General features: G+C 44.4%; 1 protein-coding gene across 7 annotated transcripts in view; it reads left to right on the top strand.

Annotated features, from left to right (window-relative positions):
• Positions 1–17,785, top strand: part of LOC139546313 (diacylglycerol kinase eta-like) — a 127,130-nt gene that overhangs the window by 32,762 nt on the left and 76,583 nt on the right. For all 7 annotated transcript variants that reach the window (XM_071354549.1, XM_071354553.1, XM_071354548.1 and 4 more), the window contains one exon: positions 3,274–3,354. In XM_071354549.1, coding sequence (XP_071210650.1) covers positions 3,274–3,354 — 81 coding nt within the window. The remainder of the gene's footprint in view (positions 1–3,273; positions 3,355–17,785) is intronic.

The raw sequence follows: 17,785 nt of genomic DNA, 5'->3' as shown, positions 1-17,785 counted from the left end.
GACTGACTGACTGACTGATCTGCTCTCTACTGACTGACTGACAGACTGATCTGATCTGATCTGCTCTCTACTGACTGACTGACAGACTGACTGCTCTCTACTGACTGACTGACAGACTGACTGCTCTCTACTGACTGACTGACTGACAGACTGACTGACTGCTCTCTACTGACTGACTGACTGACTGACTGCTCTCTACTGACTGACAGACTGACTGCTCTCTACTGACTGACTGACTGACTGACTGCTCTCTACTGACTGACAGACTGACTGCTCTCTACTGACTGACTGACTGACAGACTGACTGCTCTCTACTGACTGACTGACTGCTCTCTACTGACTGACAGACTGACTGACTGCTCTCTACTGACTGACAGACTGACTGCTCTCTACTGACTGACTGACTGACTGACTGACTGACTGACTGCTCTCTACTGACTGACTGACTGACTGACTGACTGACTGACTGACTGACTGACTGACTGACTGACTGACTGCTCTCTACTGACTGACTGACTGACTGACTGACTGACTGCTCTCTACTGACTGACTGACAGACTGACTGACTGACTGCTCTCTACTGACTGACTGACTGACTGACTGACTGACTGACTGCTCTCTACTGACTGACTGACAGACTGACTGACTGACTGCTCTCTACTGACTGACTGACAGACTGACTGCTCTCTACTGACTGACTGACTGACAGATCTGACTGACTGCTCTCTTGACTGACTGACTGACTGACTGATTGCTCTCTACTGACTGACAGACTGACTGCTCTCTACTGACTGACTGACTGACAGACTGACTGCTCTCTACTGACTGACTGACTGACTGACTGCTCTCTACTGACTGACAGACTGACTGCTCTCTACTGACTGACTGACTGACTGACTGCTCTCTACTGACTGACTGACTGACTGACTGCTTTCTACTGACTGACTGACTGACTGCTCTCTACTGACTGACTGACTGACTGACTGCTCTCTACTGACTGACTGACTGACTGACTGCTTTCTACTGACTGACTGACTGACTGCTCTCTACTGACTGACTGACTGACTGACTTACTGACTGATTGACTGACGGACTGCTCTCTACTGATTGACTGCTCTCTACTGACTGACTGACTGACTGACTGCTCTCTACTGACTGACTGACTGACTGCTCTCTACTGACTGACTGACTGACTGACTGCTCTCTACTGACTGACTGACTGACTGACTGTTCTCTACTGACTGACTGCTCTCTACTGACTGACTGACTGACTGACTGACTGCTCTCTATTGACTGACTGCTCTCTACTGACTGATTGACTTACTGACTGCTCTCTACTTACTGACTGACTGACTGACTGCTCTCTACTGACTGACTGACTGACTGCTCTCTACTGACTGACTGATTGACTGCTCTCAACTGACGGACTGACTGAATGACTGCTCTCTACTGACTGGCTGATTGGTTGTGGTGAGAGACCAGGCTAAGGCCTTGATCCACCAGCTCAATCAGTAGCAGCAGTGAGTCTGTGCCATAAGTGGGACAAATATCAGCCATGCTTCAATAGAAACCAGCAGGTCTACAGTTACTTGGCCTACGTTGAGTAGAAACCATCAGGTCTACAGTTACTTGGCCTACGTTGAATAGAAACCATCAGGTCTACAGTTACATGGCCTACGTTGAATAGAAACCATCAGGTCTACAGTCACTTGGCCTACGTTGAATAGAAACCATCAGGTCTACAGTCACTTGGCCTACGTTGAATAGAAACCATCAGGTCTACAGTTACTTGGCCTACGTTGAATAGAAACCATCAGGTCTACAGTTACTTGGCCTACGTTGAATAGAAATCATCAGGTCTACAGTCACTTGGCCTACGTTGAATAGAAACCATCAGGTCTACAGTTACTTGGCCTACGTTGATTTGAAACCATCAGGTCTACAGTCACTTGGTCTACGTTGAATAGAAACCAGAAGGCTACAGTTACTTGGCCTACGTTGAATAGAAACCAGAAGGTCTACAGTTACTTGGCCTACGTTGAATAGAAACCAGAAGGTCTACAGTTACTTGGCCTACGTTGAATAGAAACCATCAGGTCTACAGTTACTTGGCCTACGTTGAATAGAAACCATCAGGTCTACAGTTACTTGGCCTACGTTGAATAGAAACCATCAGGTCTACAGTTACTTGGCCTACGTTGAATAGAAACCATCAGGTCTACAGTTACTTGGCCTACGTTGAATAGAAACCATCAGGTCTACAGTCACTTGGCCTACGTTGATTCATCCCTGATCATCATTAGCATGGTACTTTATTTTGCTTCATAACACCGTTACTACCACCATAGACTATCGGCTTATTATATTCTCACCTGTTACCATGTGATGTGTGTGTAGTGCATGATAATACGTCATGCTTACAGGTGTTAATAGAACAAAGGGATGGCCAACCCTCCTCTAGGAGAGCTGTACTGGGGTGCAGGCTTTTGATACGGCCCTGCGCAAACACCCCATATTAGGTTAATCATGGTCCTGACCAGCAGCTGATTAGCTGAATCAGAGGTGTTTTAGTAGGGTTGGATCAAAACCCTGCACAACCCTGTAGGAAGGTTGACTAGCCCTGAGGGAACATACAAGCATGTGTGATTATTATAGAGTAAGTATATGAGGCTGAAAGATGGACTGATCTGATTGGTCAATTATTGATCTGATTGGTAAATTATTGATCTGATTGGTCAAGAGACCAATGAGTGGAAAAAGATCAGAATTTAGCTGCCTGTGTAAATGCCCACTAAAATTCAGGGTTGGGGTCAGCTAGAAAATTAGGGACTGAATCGTAACTTCAGATGTTGAAGTGCTTTTAACTCAGAGGTTATGTAAATCATGCATTGTGATCTATAGGGACATGTGTACCTTGTAGTAGTGTGCACAGCTCTCAAGTCAGTATTTGTTCCATTATGACTTCAAAATTGATTTGTATTTTCTTCTCTAGGTCAGTGGAGATTGACCCCAGCCCTAAAGTCATTGTTTAAGATAAGACTCCCATAGAGTTTCCTTCAGAAAAGTCACAGGCTGAGACAAGATATGTTTTGTGTATTTTAGCATTATTTGTGTTTTATCGTACTCTGAGTAGTTATTCTGTTGTTGTTTTGTCTGCCTCCTTTCTTCTTCTTCTCTCGTCTCTTCTCTCCTCTCTCACCTCTCTTCTCCTTTACTCTCACCTCTCTTCTCCTCTCTCTTCTGATCTTCTCCTCTCACCTCTCCTATCTGCAGTCACTGATATTTGACGAGGTGGACCTATCTGATGCCAGCGTGGCCGAGTCCAGCACTAAGAATGTTAACAACAGCTTCACGGTGAGATTCTTCACACACACACACACACACACACACAGTTACTCTATGTCTTTGACATTAGCTGGCTATGCAGATGTACAGGCTATGCTGAGGCTGCCAATGTTGATGATCCTGTTGATGATGATCACTTGCATGCGTTGTGTGTATGTAGCGTGTGTGTGTGTGTGTGTTTATGTAGTATGTGTGTGTGTAAACAAACATATTTGTAAACCGAGAGGGAACAGTGAGTGTGTTCTTGTTCTTCTATAAATGTCCTCTCTCTCTCTCTCTCTCTCTCTCTCTCTCTCTCTCTCTCTCTCTCTCTCTCTCTCTCTCTCTCTCTCTCTCTCTCTCTCTCTCTCTCTCTCTCTCTCTCTCTCTCTCTCTCAATTCAATTCAATTCAATTCAATTCAAGGGGCTTTATTGGCATGGGAAACATGTGTTAACATTGCCAAAGCAAGTGAGGTAGATAATACACAAAAGTGAAATAAACAATACAAATTAACAGTAAACATTACACATACAGAAGTTTCAAAACAAGAAAGACATTACAAATGTCATATTATATATATACAGTGTTGTAACAATGTACAAATGGTTAAAGCACACAAGTTAAAATAAATAAGCATAAATATGGGTTGTATTTACAATGGTGTTTGTTCTTCACTGGTTGCCCTTTTCTTGTGGCAACAGGTCACACATCTTGCTGCTGTGATGGCACACTGTGGAATTTCACCCAGTAGATATGGGAGTTTATCAAAATTGGATTTGTTTTCAAATTCTTTGTGGATCTGTGTAATCTGAGGGAAATATGTCTCTCTAATATGGTCATACATTGGGCAGGAGGTTAGGAAGTGCAGCTCAGTTTCCACCTCATTTTGTGGGCAGTGTGCACATAGCCTGTCTTCTCTTGAGAGCCATGTCTGCCTACGGCGGCCTTTCTCAATAGCAAGGCTATGCTCACTGAGTCTGTACATAGTCAAAGCTTTCCTTAAGTTTGGGTCAGTCACAGTGGTCAGGTATTCTGCCACTGTGTACTCTCTGTTTAGGGCCAAATAGCATTCTAGTTTGCTCTGTTTTTTTGTTAATTCTTTCCAATGTGTCAAGTAATTATCTTTTTGTTTTCTCATGATTTGGTTGGGTCTAATTGTGCTGTTGTCCTGGGGCTCTGTGGGGTGTGTTTGTGTTTGTGAACAGAGCCCTAGGACCAGCTTGCTTAGGGGACTCTTCTCCAGGTTCATCTCTCTGTAGGTGATGGCTTTGTTATGGAAGGTTTGGGAATCGCTTCCTTTTAGGTGGTTGTAGAATTTAACGGCTCTTTTCTGGATTTTGATAATTAGTGGGTATCGGCCTAATTCTGCTCTGCATGCATTATTTGGTGTTCTACGTTGTACACGGAGGATATTTTTGCAGAATTCTGCATGCAGAGTCTCAATTTGGTGTTTGTCCCATTTTGTGAAATCTTGGTTGGTGAGCGGACCCCAGACCTCACAACCATAAAGGGCAATGGGCTCTATGACTGATTCAAGTATTTTTAGCCAGATCCTAATTGGTATGTTGAAATTTATGTTCCTTTTGATGGCATAGAATGCCCTTCTTGCCTTGTCTCTCAGATCGTTCACAGCTCTGTGGAAGCTACCTGTGGTGCTGATGTTTAGGCCGAGGTATGTATAGTTTTTTGTGTGCTCTAGGGCAACGGTGTCTAGATGGAATTTGTGGTCCTGGCGACTGGACCTTTTTTGGAACACCATTATTTTGGTCTTACTGAGATTTACTGTCAGGGCCCAGGTCTGACAGAATCTGTGCAGAAGATCTAGGTGCTGTTGTAGGCCCTCCTTGGTTGGTGACAGAAGCACCAGATCATCAGCAAACAGTAGACATTTGACTTCGGATTCTAGTAGGGTGAGACCGGGTGCTGCAGACTGTTCTAGTGCCCGCGCCAATTCGTTGATATATATGTTGAAGAGGGTGGGGCTTAAGCTGCATCCCTGTCTCACCCCACGACCCTGTGAGAAGAAATGTGTGTGTTTTTTGCCAATTTTAACCGCACACTTGTTGTTTGTGTACATGGATTTTATTATGTCGTATGTTTTACCCCCAACACCACTTTCCATCAATTTGTATAGCAGACCCTCATGCCAAATTGAGTCGAAGGCTTTTTTGAAATCAACAAAGCATGAGAAGACTTTGCCTTTGTTTTGGTTTGTTTGGTTGTCAATTAGGGTGTGTAGGGTGAATACATGGTCTGTTGTACGGTAATTTGGTAAAAAGCCAATTTGACATTTGCTCAGTACATTGTTTTCATTGAGGAAATGTACGAGTCTGCTGTTAATGATAATGCAGAGTATTTTCCCAAGGTTACTGTTGACGCATATTCCACGGTAGTTATTGGGGTCAAATTTGTCTCCACTTTTGTGGATTGGGGTGATCAGTCCTTGGTTCCAAATATTGGGGAAAATGCCAGAGCTAAGGACGATGTTAAAGAGTTTTAATATAGCCAATTGGAATTTGTTGTCTGTATATTTGATCATTTCATTAAGGATACCATCAACACCACAGGCCTTTTTGGGTTGGAGGGTTTTTATTTTGTCCTGTAACTCATTCAAGGTAATTGGAGAATCCAGTGGGTTCTGGTAGTCTTTAATAGTTGATTCTAGGATTTGTATTTGATCATGTATATGTTTTTGCTCTTTATTCTTTGTTATAGAGCCAAAAAGATTGGAGAAGTGGTTTACCCATACATCTCCATTTTGGATAGATAATTCTTTGTGTTGTTGTTTGTTTAGTGTTTTCCAATTTTCCCAGAATTGGTTAGAGTCTATGGATTCTTCAATTACATTGAGCTGATTTCTGACGTGCTGTTCCTTCTTTTTCCGTAGTGTATTTCTGTATTGTTTTAGTGATTCACCATAGTGAAGGCGTAGACTCAGGTTTTCCGGGTCTCTATGTTTTTGGTTGGACAGGTTTCTCAATTTCTTTCTTAGATTTTTGCATTCTTTATCAAACCATTTGTCATTGTTGTTCATTTTCTTCAGTTTTCTATTTGAGATTTTTAGATTTGATAGGGAAGCTGAGAGGTCAAATATACTGTTAAGATTTTCTACTGCCAAGTTTACACCTTCACTATTGCAGTGGAACGTTTTACCCAGGAAGTTGTCTAAAAGGGATTGAATTTGCTGTTGCCTAATTGTTTTTTGGTAGGTTTCCAAACTGCATTCCTTCCATCTATAGCATTTCTTAATGTTACTCAGTTCCTTTGGCTTTGATGCCTCATGATTGAGTATTGCTCTGTTCAAGTAGACTGTGATTTTGCTGTGGTCTGATAGGGGTGTCAGTGGGCTGACTGTGAACGCTCTGAGAGACTCTGGGTTGAGGTCAGTGATAAAGTAGTCTACACTGCTACTGCCAAGAGATGAGCTATAGGTGTACCTACCATAGGAGTCCCCTCGAAGCCTACCATTGACTATGTACATACCCAGCGTGCGACAGAGCTGCAGGAGTTGTGACCCGTTTTTGTTGGTTATGTTGTCATAGTTGTGCCTAGGTGGGCATATGGGGGAGGGAATGCTGTCACCTCCAGGTAGGTGTTTGTCCCCCTGTGTGCTGAGGGTGTCAGGTTCCTGTCCAGTTCTGGCATTTAGGTCGCCACAGACTAATACATGTCCCTGGGCCTGGAAATGATTGATTTCCCCCTCCAGGATGGAGAAGCTGTCTTCATTAAAGTATGGGGATTCTAGTGGGGGGATATAGGTAGCACACAGGAGGACATTTTTCTCTGTTAAGATAATTTCCTTTTGAATTTCAAGCCAAATGTAAAATGTTCCTGTTTTGATTAATTTAATGGAGTGAGTTAGGTCTGCTCTATACCAAATTAGCATTCCCCCTGAGTCCCTTCCCTGTTTCACACCTGGTAGTTTGGTGGATGGGACTACCAGCTCTCTGTAACCTAGAGGGCAACCAGTGGGTCCGTCTCCTCTATACCATGTTTCTTGCAGGATGACAATGTCTGCATTACCGATTTCTTTGGTGAAGTCCGGGTTCCTGCTCTTTAGGCCAAAGGCAGATGACCTCAGACCTTGGATATTCCAGGATGATATAGTGAAGGCTTTTTGTTCCATAAAGTGTCCAATGTTGTTGGTCGGGGTTTGGCCTCAGGCCAGTAAGTGTGAGCAGAGCCTGCTGAGCATCTGGTACATGCCGTTGGCTTGGGCGAGTGTAAGAGTGGGGGTTGGGCCTGTTTGCCCGCTCACTACCTGGGCGTATGTGTGACTTCCATGTTGATGCCCTCTTTGCGGGGGTGGGGTGCATGGGGTGGGCAGGAGTGGCATGGGTCTGATCTGAGGGGGCCTAAATTGGGTGTGGGCATGGTTGATGTGGGGGGGGTGTGTAGGTCTAGGGGGGGGTCCTGGAGGTCTTGGAGGGTGTCTCGCTGGTCTGGGTGGGGTGTCTATTGATCTGTTGCTCCTGTGTGAAGTGTTGGGGCTTCGTTTGAGAGCGATGTCCTTTAGAGTCCGGGCAAAGGTGGGCACTGCTGCCTTGTAGAGGTGGACCTGGTCATAGAGGCTGTTCAAGTCCAGGGTGGAGTGGTGGGCCAGAAAAACATTTGGTTTTGAGGCACAGTCACGGGAAATGCTTGCGTTTACCCGCTGTATTGTAGCAGGGTGGAAGTCTTTTCGTGGTAGCAGGGTGGAGATAACCACTTGTGCGTTGGGGAAAGTAGAAGAAGCTTTTTCAATCACTCCCTTCAGTGCTGTGGCCACCCTTTCCTGCTGTGCTCTCAGGTCGTTTGTGCCTGTGTGTATTATTATGTGGCTAGGTGAGCCTAGTTTGTCCTCAGACAGAAGGTCTAGGGCGCACTGGGTGTTTGGACACCAGAGTTTAGACACACTGTGTTTGGGAAAAAGTTTTTTTTCTTCTATATATTTCCCATTTGAGTCCATAAGGAGAAAAATCTGTGTCTTGTGTTTGTCCTCAGTGGGTGTGGGGGGGTTGTCAGGAGGGCTATCAGGGTGGCTGACAGGGGGGGTGCTCAGAGGGGGTGAGAGCTGCTGGGCTTGGGGTTTTTCTTTTGTCTGTTCTGCTGTGATGTCGACTCTATGGTCAGGGTCTGGTGTGGACTGTTCTGCTGTGGTGTCGAGACTTTTGTCGGGTGCTGAGGTGGGCTGTTCTGCTGGCGTCTCTGTGGGGATGGCCACCTCCCTAGTGGGTTGTTCTCTGTCACATGCCATCCCCCTCAACCTCTCCTCCAGCAGTCTGATCCTCTCATCCATCCCCCTCTCCCTCTCCTCCAGCAGTCTGATCCTCTCCTCTAGTGCTTTGTTCTGCTCCTGCTTCTGCTCTTTCTCCTGTTGAAGTTGTCTCACCACTGTACAGAGTGCAGATATGTCTCTCTCCACCTCCAGCTCTCCTGGTCTGGTTAAGGGGTTGTTGTGCTGGACTGTTGTATGGGTCTGTGCTGACTGGAGTGTAATCACCTGCTGTTCCAGCTCCACCTGCCTTACCTCCAGCTGGGTAAATTTATCCTTCATTTCAATGAGGGAGGAGTGCTCTGTACTGGGAGGTTGACTGTTTGCTGAGGGTTGCTCGTCTGTGGGGTTATATGGTGAGGAGGTCTGGTCTGACCCACTTGGGGTGGGGGTATCTTTATCAAGGGAGAGCTTCTCCTGCTGGGCTAATTCTTTGATTAGATGAAAGTCCAGCTGAAACTGTTTGGGGTTGCCCTGTACCATTACTGTTCCAGACTTATATAGATTTATATTAGCTGACTCCTCGTCCTCGTTGTCAAGAATCCTGAGTTTCCACCCCTCGTTAACCCCCCCTCTCTTGACAGAGGGGTAGTGTGCTAATATAGCACTGTGCCATGCCAGGGGATGGTTTGTGTGGAAGATAAGGTTGCTGATGTTCCCATTTTTGTAATAGTCAGCAAAAAGTGTCTCTTGATTTTCCATAAGGAGCTTCATTTTGTGATCTTTTCTTGCCTTATCATTCTTAACACTCACAGGGTAATGTATTTTAATTACCTCTGAACAGCGGGAGGCAGCTTCTAAGGCCTCTCCATTTGGTTGGGGTAGACTATTCGACTCTCCTGCCATTGTTGGGCTAATGTGCTTTGACACCTCTCACTTGACACGTCAGTGCTAGTTGAAGCTGTATCAAGCTTGGAAGAATTATGTTACCATTCAGGCCTTATAAAGTAATGTCATGTATTTTTCTTCTTGGCTTTTGGAAATAGAATATAGTTTCAGACTAAACATTACTCACTCAGTTCCAGGTTGGGTGGTGTTTTCAGGTTTCTGTTGTTTTCCAGAGAATATGCTGTAAAGAATTATAAACCTTGGTTGTTGTGAACTTTTCAGGTGATTCTGTAATTCCATCCAAAATCAGGTTGTAGGTTTTGAGTTTTGATTTGAAGTGAAGGTTATGTAGTAGAGGGTAGCATCCTGTATGTGTTCCTGACAAAAAATCCAAGTTTATCTAACTCTAAACCTATCTTTTTTAAAGAAAATGCTGAAAAATGCAGGAGCTCATCTGATCGTGACCTCTCTCTCTCTCTCTCTCTGTCTCTCTCTCTCTCTCTCTCTCTCTCTCTCTCTCTCTCTCTCTCTCTCTCTCTCTCTCTCGGAAACATACACATGCACACAGCAGTGAGCGAATGAGGCAGGCATGTCTTTCTACAAATGTTCATCCTCTTCCCTTGCATTGCTATTAAAAGAAAGGGAGGAATAGAGAGAGTAAGAAAGCAGGAAGCAAGAAGAGGGGAACAGATGAAGAGAGAAAACAAGGAGGGAAGAGAGGATGTAAAGATTGGAGCGCAATAGAGAGGAAAACAAGGGAGAGAGAGAACGAGAGTATCAGAAATGGAGAATGAGAGTAACAGAAGGGAGGGGAAGAGAATGAGAGTAACAGAAGGGAGGGGAAGAGAATGAGAAAGAAAGAGGAAGAGAGATGTAATAGCAAATAAAAAAAAATCTGAAACTCTCTCAAACACATTCCGCCAATTCCAGTTTCTGTAGATGTGCAGACCATTAAACATCAAGGACAGTTGTGTGTTTTGGGTTATGCTGTTCAGGCTGTTCAGGGATGTGTTTTGGGTCAGACTGTTCAGTTGTGTGTTTTGGGTCAGGCTGTTCAGGAGGGTGTTTTGGGTCAGGGTGTTCAGGGGGGGGGGGGTTGGGTCAAGGTGATCAGGGGGGTGTTTTGGGTCATGCTGTTCAGGGGGGTGTTTTGGATCAGGATATTCTCTGCTCTCTACAGACAGGTGTCTTTTGCCTGGGAGGCCTTTATTATTGAAGGACTCTTCGCCTGTGTGTGTGTGTGTGTGTGTGTGTGTGTGTGTGTGTGTGTGTGTGTGTGTGTGTGTGTGTGTGTGTGTGTGTGTGTGTGTGTGTGTGTGTGTGTGTGTGTGTGTGTGTGTGTGTGTGTGTGTGTGTGTGTGTGTGTGTGTGTGTGTGTGTGTGTGTGTGTGTGTCAGATAGAGACTCAGTGAGCATAGCCCACAAAATGAGGTGGAAACTGAGCTGCACTTCCTAACCTCCTGCCTAATGTATGACCATATTAAAGACACATATTTCCCTCAGATTACACAGACCCACAAAGAATTCCAAAACAAATCAAATTTTAATAAACTCCCATATCTATTGGGTGAAATACCAGTGTGCCATCACAGCAGCAAGATTTGTGACCTGTTGCCACAAGAAAAAGGCAACCAGTGAAGAACAAACACCCTTGTAAATAGGGAAAGGGAAAGGGGGGATACCTAGTCAGTTGTACAACTGAAGGCATTCAATTGAAACGTGTCTTCCGCATTTAACCCCACCCCTCTGAATCAGAGAGGTGCGGGGAGCTGCCAAAATCCACATCCAAATGCAACCTATATTTATTTATGTTTATTTATTTTCCCTTCTGTACTTTAACTATTTGCACATCGTTGCAACACTGTATATAGACATAATATGATGTTTGAAATGTCTTTATTCTTTTGAAACTTATTTCACATTTGTTTATTATCTACTTCACTGGCAACGTTAACATATGTTTCTCATGCCAATAAACCCCTTACATTGAATTGAAAGAGATGGAGAGACTGTTGCTCCATATGTTTGGTGGGTTGTTCCTCGAGCGGCGGAGGGTCTGCTGTAGTGAAGGAGACACACACACACACACACACACACACACTCTCACCGGCAGGCGGAGGGTCTGCTGTAGTGAAGGAGACACACACACACACACACACTCTCACCGGCAGGGGGAGGGTCTGCTGTAGTGAAGGAGACACACGCTCACACACACACACACACACTCTCACCGGCAGGGGGAGAGCAGGCTTCACCATTCAGCAAGACCGTGCACACAGAGAAGGAGAGAGTGAGAGACAGAGCAAGTGAGAGAGTGTGTGGGGGGGGTGAGTGCACTGTAGCACGGCTTTCAGACACAGTTAGCGGTAATGAATACCGGTGCTCGTCTGTCTGTCTGTCTGTCTGTCTGTGCAGATTGGTTGGTGTTCTATAGGGACAGATACGGAGCATGGTGATAGAACACTAAGAGGTTGTGTCAGCTTTTGTATTATTGGTGTCCTTTGTGTCTGTGTGCTTTTCTGTTAGTGTGTGTGTGTGTGTGTGTGTGCGTGCGTGCGTGTGTTGTGGTATAAGATGAGAAGTAGCTGGGGGAAGCACCTTGTGGTACATGTGAGGGTGCTTGCTAAGGATTCTGCAGGGATTCTAGGCTCAGAGAAATTGTTATTGTATTAAAGGGGCTTTATCCCTAACAAAAAAAATACATGAAAGAAACACCTCAGACATGTGCGAACGCGCGTGTGAACAAATCAAGAGATTTTTTTCTCATGATAGGTTGTAGACCACACTATCTACCAAGAGAGTTCTCATCTATATTGTTCGTAGCTGTCTATTTACCACCACAAACTGATGGTGGCACTAAGACCGCATTCAATGAGCTGTGTAAGGCCATAAACAAACAAGAAAATGCTCATCCTGAAGCGGCTTTCCTAGTGGACGGGGACTTTAATGCAGGCAAACTTACAACCGTTTTACCTCAATTCTACCAGCATGTCACATGTGCAATCAGAGAGAAAAAAAACCTCTAGACCACCTTTACTCCACACACAGAGACGCATTCAAAGCTTTCCCTCATCCTCCATTTGGCAAATCTGTCCATAATTCTATCCTCCTGATTCCTACTTACAAGCAAAAACTAAAGGAGGAAGTACCAGTGACTCGCTCAATACGGAAACGGTCAGATGACGTGGATGCGGTTTCATCAATAAGTGTATCAACGACGTCATCCCCACAGTGACCGTACATACATTTCCCAACCAGAAGCCATGGATTACAGGCAACATCCCCAACGAGCTAAAGTCCAGAGCTACCGCTTTCAAGGAGCGGGACACTAATCCGGACGCTTCTAAGAAATCCCACTATGCCCTCAAACAAACCATCAAACAGGTAAAGCATCAATACAGGACTAAGATTGAATCCTACTGCACTGGCTCTGACGGTCGTCGGATGTGGCAGGGCTTGATATTTGACGGACTACAAAGGGCAATCCTGCGTGAGCTGCCCAGTGACGCGAGCCTACCAGACGAGCAAAATGCCTTTTATGCTCACTTCGAGGCAAGCAACACTAAAGCATGCATGAGAGCACCAGCTGTTCCAGATGACTGTGTGATAACGCTCTCTGTAGCCGATGTGAACAAGACCTTTAAACAGGTCAACATTCACAAAGCCGCGCGGCCAGACGGATTAACAGGACGTGTACTCAAAGCATGGTGGACCAACTGGCAAGTGTCTTCACTGACATTTTCAACCTCTCCCTGACCAAGACTGTAATACCTACAGTACATGTTTCAAGCAGACCACCATAGTCCCTGTGCCCAAGAAAGCGAATGTAACCTGCCTAAATGATGACCGCCCGTAGCGCTCACATCAGTAGCGATGAAGTGCTTTGAAAGGTTGGTCATGTCTCACATGAAAACCATCAAGCCTGAAACCCTAGACCCACTCCAATTTTCATACCACACCAACAGATCCACAGATGATGCAATCCCAATCCACACTGCCATTTTCCGGAACACCTATGTGAGAATGAGGTTCATTGACTACAGCTTACCGTTCAACACCATTGTGCCCACAAAGCTCATCACTAAGCTAAGGACCCTGGGACCAAACACCTCCTTACTGGATTCCAGACGCGGTGCCAGTGGGTGGTAAGGGTAAGAAACAACACATCTGCCACGCTGATCCTCAACACTGGGTCCCCTTAGGGTGCGTGCTTAATCCCCTCCTGTACTCCCTGTTCACCCACAACTGCGTGGCCATGCATGACTCCAACACCATCATTAAGTATGCTGATGACACAACAGTGGTAGGCCTGATCACCGACAATGATGAGACCGACAGCCTATCGGGAGGAGGTCAGAGACCTGGCAGTGTGGTGCCACGACAACAACCTCTCTCTCAATGTGAGCAAGACAAAGGAGCTGATCGTGGACTACAGGAAAAGGAGGGCCGAACAGGCCCCCCATTAACATGGTGCGGATAGAGAGCAGGTAGAGTTTCAAGTTCCTTGGTCTCTACATCACCAACAACTATCATGGTCTTAGCACACCAAGACAGTCGTGAAGAGGGTACGACAACAACTTTTCCCCTTCAGGAGACTGAAAAGATTTGGCATGGGTCCCCGTATCCTCAAAAAATTGCACAGCTGTACCATCAAGAGCATCCTTCCCGGTTGCATCACCGCCTGGTATGGCAGAGAGAGAGTAGTGCGTACGGAGAGTAGTGCGTACGGCCCAGTACATCACTGGGGCCAAGCGTCCTGACATTTATTTTTAACTAGGCAAGTCAGCTAAGAACAAATTCTTATTTACAATGACGGCCTCCCGGGGAACAAGAACTGCCTGAACAACATATTTTTTACCTTGCTCCTTAACTGCTTCTGCCTCCAAGCCGTAAGACTGCTGAACAATTAATCAAATGGCCACCCACTGTTTATTATCTATGCATAGTCACTTTACAAATGACCTTGACTAATCTGTACCCTCTGTATATAGCCTCGTTATTATGTTGTTTTCTTGTGTTACTTTATTTTTTTAAATATTTATTTTTACATTAGCTTATTTAGTAAATATTTTCTTAACTCTATTTCTTGAACTGCATTGTGGGTTAAGGGCTTGGAAATAAGCATTTCACGGTAAGGTTGCACATGTGACAAATACAATTTGATTTGCTATGTGCTTGAAACTGGAAAAAGGCAGTGAAAGCAAAGGTCAGCATAATATAAAAGAAAAACAATCACATGTAGAAACATAATTTGCAGCTTCATATGTGAAAAACTCTTTCACATGTGGAATTGCAAAGTTCAAAGGTGAAAAACAATCACGTGGAAGTTTTTCACATATGAAACATTTAGGTGAATGTTTTTCACATCTACTTGTGGATTTTTTTACATGTTTACCTGCAAATTCAATTTTCACATGTGATTGAATTTCATGTGAACTTGCAATTCTTCATGTGACAGTGAGATTTTCATGTGATTTTTTTTAAATGCGAAACTATCAGGTACCAAGATAAGACCCAAATGCAGACTGTGTGAAGTAACAATATTTATTGTAACAAAAGGGGCAGGCAAACGACAGGTCAAGGCAGGCAGGGGTCGATAATCCAGAGTAGAGGTCAAGGTACAGGATGGCATGCAGGCTCAGGTCAGGCAGAGGTCGGTAATCCAGAGGTGGAGCAAAGGTACAGGACGGCAGGCAGGCTCAGTAGTCAGGCAGGGGCGGGTACAGGGTTAGGACAGGCAAGGGTCAAAAACCAGGAAGATTAGAAAAATTTCACACGTGAAACTGCAATTCATGTGAGGTGAAAACATGTTATTCTCCCAAAAGGTGGTGTTAACATGTGAACTCTAAATTGAAATTTAAACTCAACACATGTGAAACTGCAAATGTGACTTTTCTTTTTTTTAAGGTTAATGTGCTCTAACTTAACCCTTTCAGTGGCATGGAAATAAATATTGTGTATAAGGGCTATATTGTGTATTTTCTCAAACAGTTTGTATGTGTTAGCTGTTGATGCAGATTGTTGATTGTATGTAGTAATAGCGTTCTCTTCATTAGTTAGCACAACGTCTACACATGCACAATGACCGGATGTGTCTTCGTGTGTGTGTGTCTGTGTGTGTGTGAGCAGCATGTGTGGTCCTGTTTGTGCTTTTCTGCAAATGGTAATCTTATCTGCATCTTACTGAATAGAATATGGTAACGCCTTAATATTCAATTCAGATAATCAAATCCCTAATGCTGTGATCTCAGCTCCAGGCAACTCATTTAGATAGATGATACCCTTATATAGCAAAGCCCCTCATTATAGAAGCTGAATGTTAGGTTAGATACTGTATGACTCTTGTTAACCGTGTTCAAGCAATGCAAATCCAATCTAGATGTGATTTTCTAGATAAAGTGCAGCGGAAGCGCCGTAGAAAGGGATCACGTTCATTAGAGATAACTGTGGGGTTATGAAGAGTCCGCTCTAGCAGAAGAAAGAATATTTATTGAAATGATCAAACATGGTAAATGAATTGATATGATTATAAATTAATTAGACACACACACACACACATACACAGAAGGACATAGACTCCCAAACCTAATCACTCCCCATCTGCACTTTGACCTGAGGTGGCTCATCAGGGGACTGGAGAGTTTCCAAACACAGACCAGTTTCCCTCGGCAACCATCCTTTACACCCCCCCACACTATAAATACTTTATTTGAATCGACAAATCACATTACATTCAAGAAGGAGTCAAACATGTCATATGTCTTTGACTGCATGGACACTTAAAGGCCCAGCGCATTTAAAAACCTGATTTCCATGAGTTTATATATTTCCACACTATGTTGGAATAATACTGTGCAATTGTGAAAACTATGATACTTCCCTTTCAGTGTAAGAGCGGTTTGAAAAGGGCTCTTGTGAAATTCTAGCCTGTTTTGGTGGGATGGAGTTTTAGCCTGCCTGGTTACAAGCTATTTGTTTATTTTTTGACCATTCTAATTGAAAACAATCACAGTAAGGTACTTAATTGTTACCCAGAAATGATTTGATAGAGATAAAAACTGCCCATAACAGCTGAAACAGAGCAGTAACTAGCCAATTGCTTTAGTATTTAAGCCTATTTATGTGGCCGAGACTAACAAATATCAGCGTGCTATGAACCGGCTCGTAGCCCGTAACAAAGAGGAAGATAACGCAGAGAAAAAGAAATAACAAACATATTTATTAAACAAAGTAAACTACATACAAGTAACAATATGTGTAGTCAGTAGTGTAAGTGAGTGGATGTGTTCATAGATGGTGATAATGAGGGTGTTGAGAGGTGCCAAAACAAGTGACTACAAAAAAAGCCTAAAATTGCCACAAATAAAAACAGTGTGACTGCGTGGAGAGAGTCTCGTCGATGTACGAGGGAAAGATGTATTTATACCCGGGACACATTTATGCCCAGGTGTGTCCCATGCCGCTGACGACCCTCCCTGGCTCCCTGGCTCCCTGGCTCCACCCACCGATATCATATTAAGGAAAACAAAGAGAAAGAATACGGCAGACAGAGTGGGAGGGTTGAAAGTATTAATAACATCCCTCTTTAAACCTAGGCCAAAATAAATGTCAGTATGCGATTGTAGGTTCTCACACCCAGATGTCCAGCAACATCGTTGTGGGACATTTTCAACACCAACTCACAAAGCTTAACATGTACAACAACCTGACTAATAGCCTCCCTCACAAAACAACTATGAGGCACTCACTTTCTCATTAAGACAACATCCTAGAGGAAATAACCATGGACGACATCTCCCAACTGTTCCACAGGCACAGTTTGGTTACGCAACTCTTCTAATGAGGGTCAGCCCGTTGATCCTTGATTAGATCGGAGTTGGGCACAGATAACAGAGAAAGTAGTGACAGATTTCTTTGTAACATCGTTAGCAGGCGCAGGTCCAGGTCACCACGGCTCATGGAACGCGTCACCGCGCATGCAGAGATCACCTCTGGGAAACGCTGCGTGCTCTCAATGGGAATCCCTACAAATGACGGCTTAGTGGAAACCACTAGAGATGGTGACACGACAGGCCATACATGCTCACCAGCGAAGTTATTCCCAAGGATAACGTCAATACCTTCAATAGGCAATGATGGATGCACCCCTAACACAACCTCGCCTTTCACCAGTCCATAATCCAACACCAGTTTATACAATGGAACTGACAGGGTGTTCAAACCAATTCCCCTAATTAGAACACTATTCCCCGAATCAGTCTCAGCAGAGAAGGCTAACACAGACTCTAACACAAATGACTCAGAGGCACCTGTGTCCCTCAGGATCATCACTGGCACTGGGTCGTTACTTCCTAACAGAGAAACAAAACCCTCCGTA

Source organism: Salvelinus alpinus, chromosome 20 (genome assembly GCF_045679555.1).
Source record: "Salvelinus alpinus chromosome 20, SLU_Salpinus.1, whole genome shotgun sequence".
NCBI lineage: Eukaryota > Metazoa > Chordata > Actinopteri > Salmoniformes > Salmonidae > Salvelinus > Salvelinus alpinus.
This window is presented reverse-complemented; position numbering and strand designations above follow the sequence as displayed.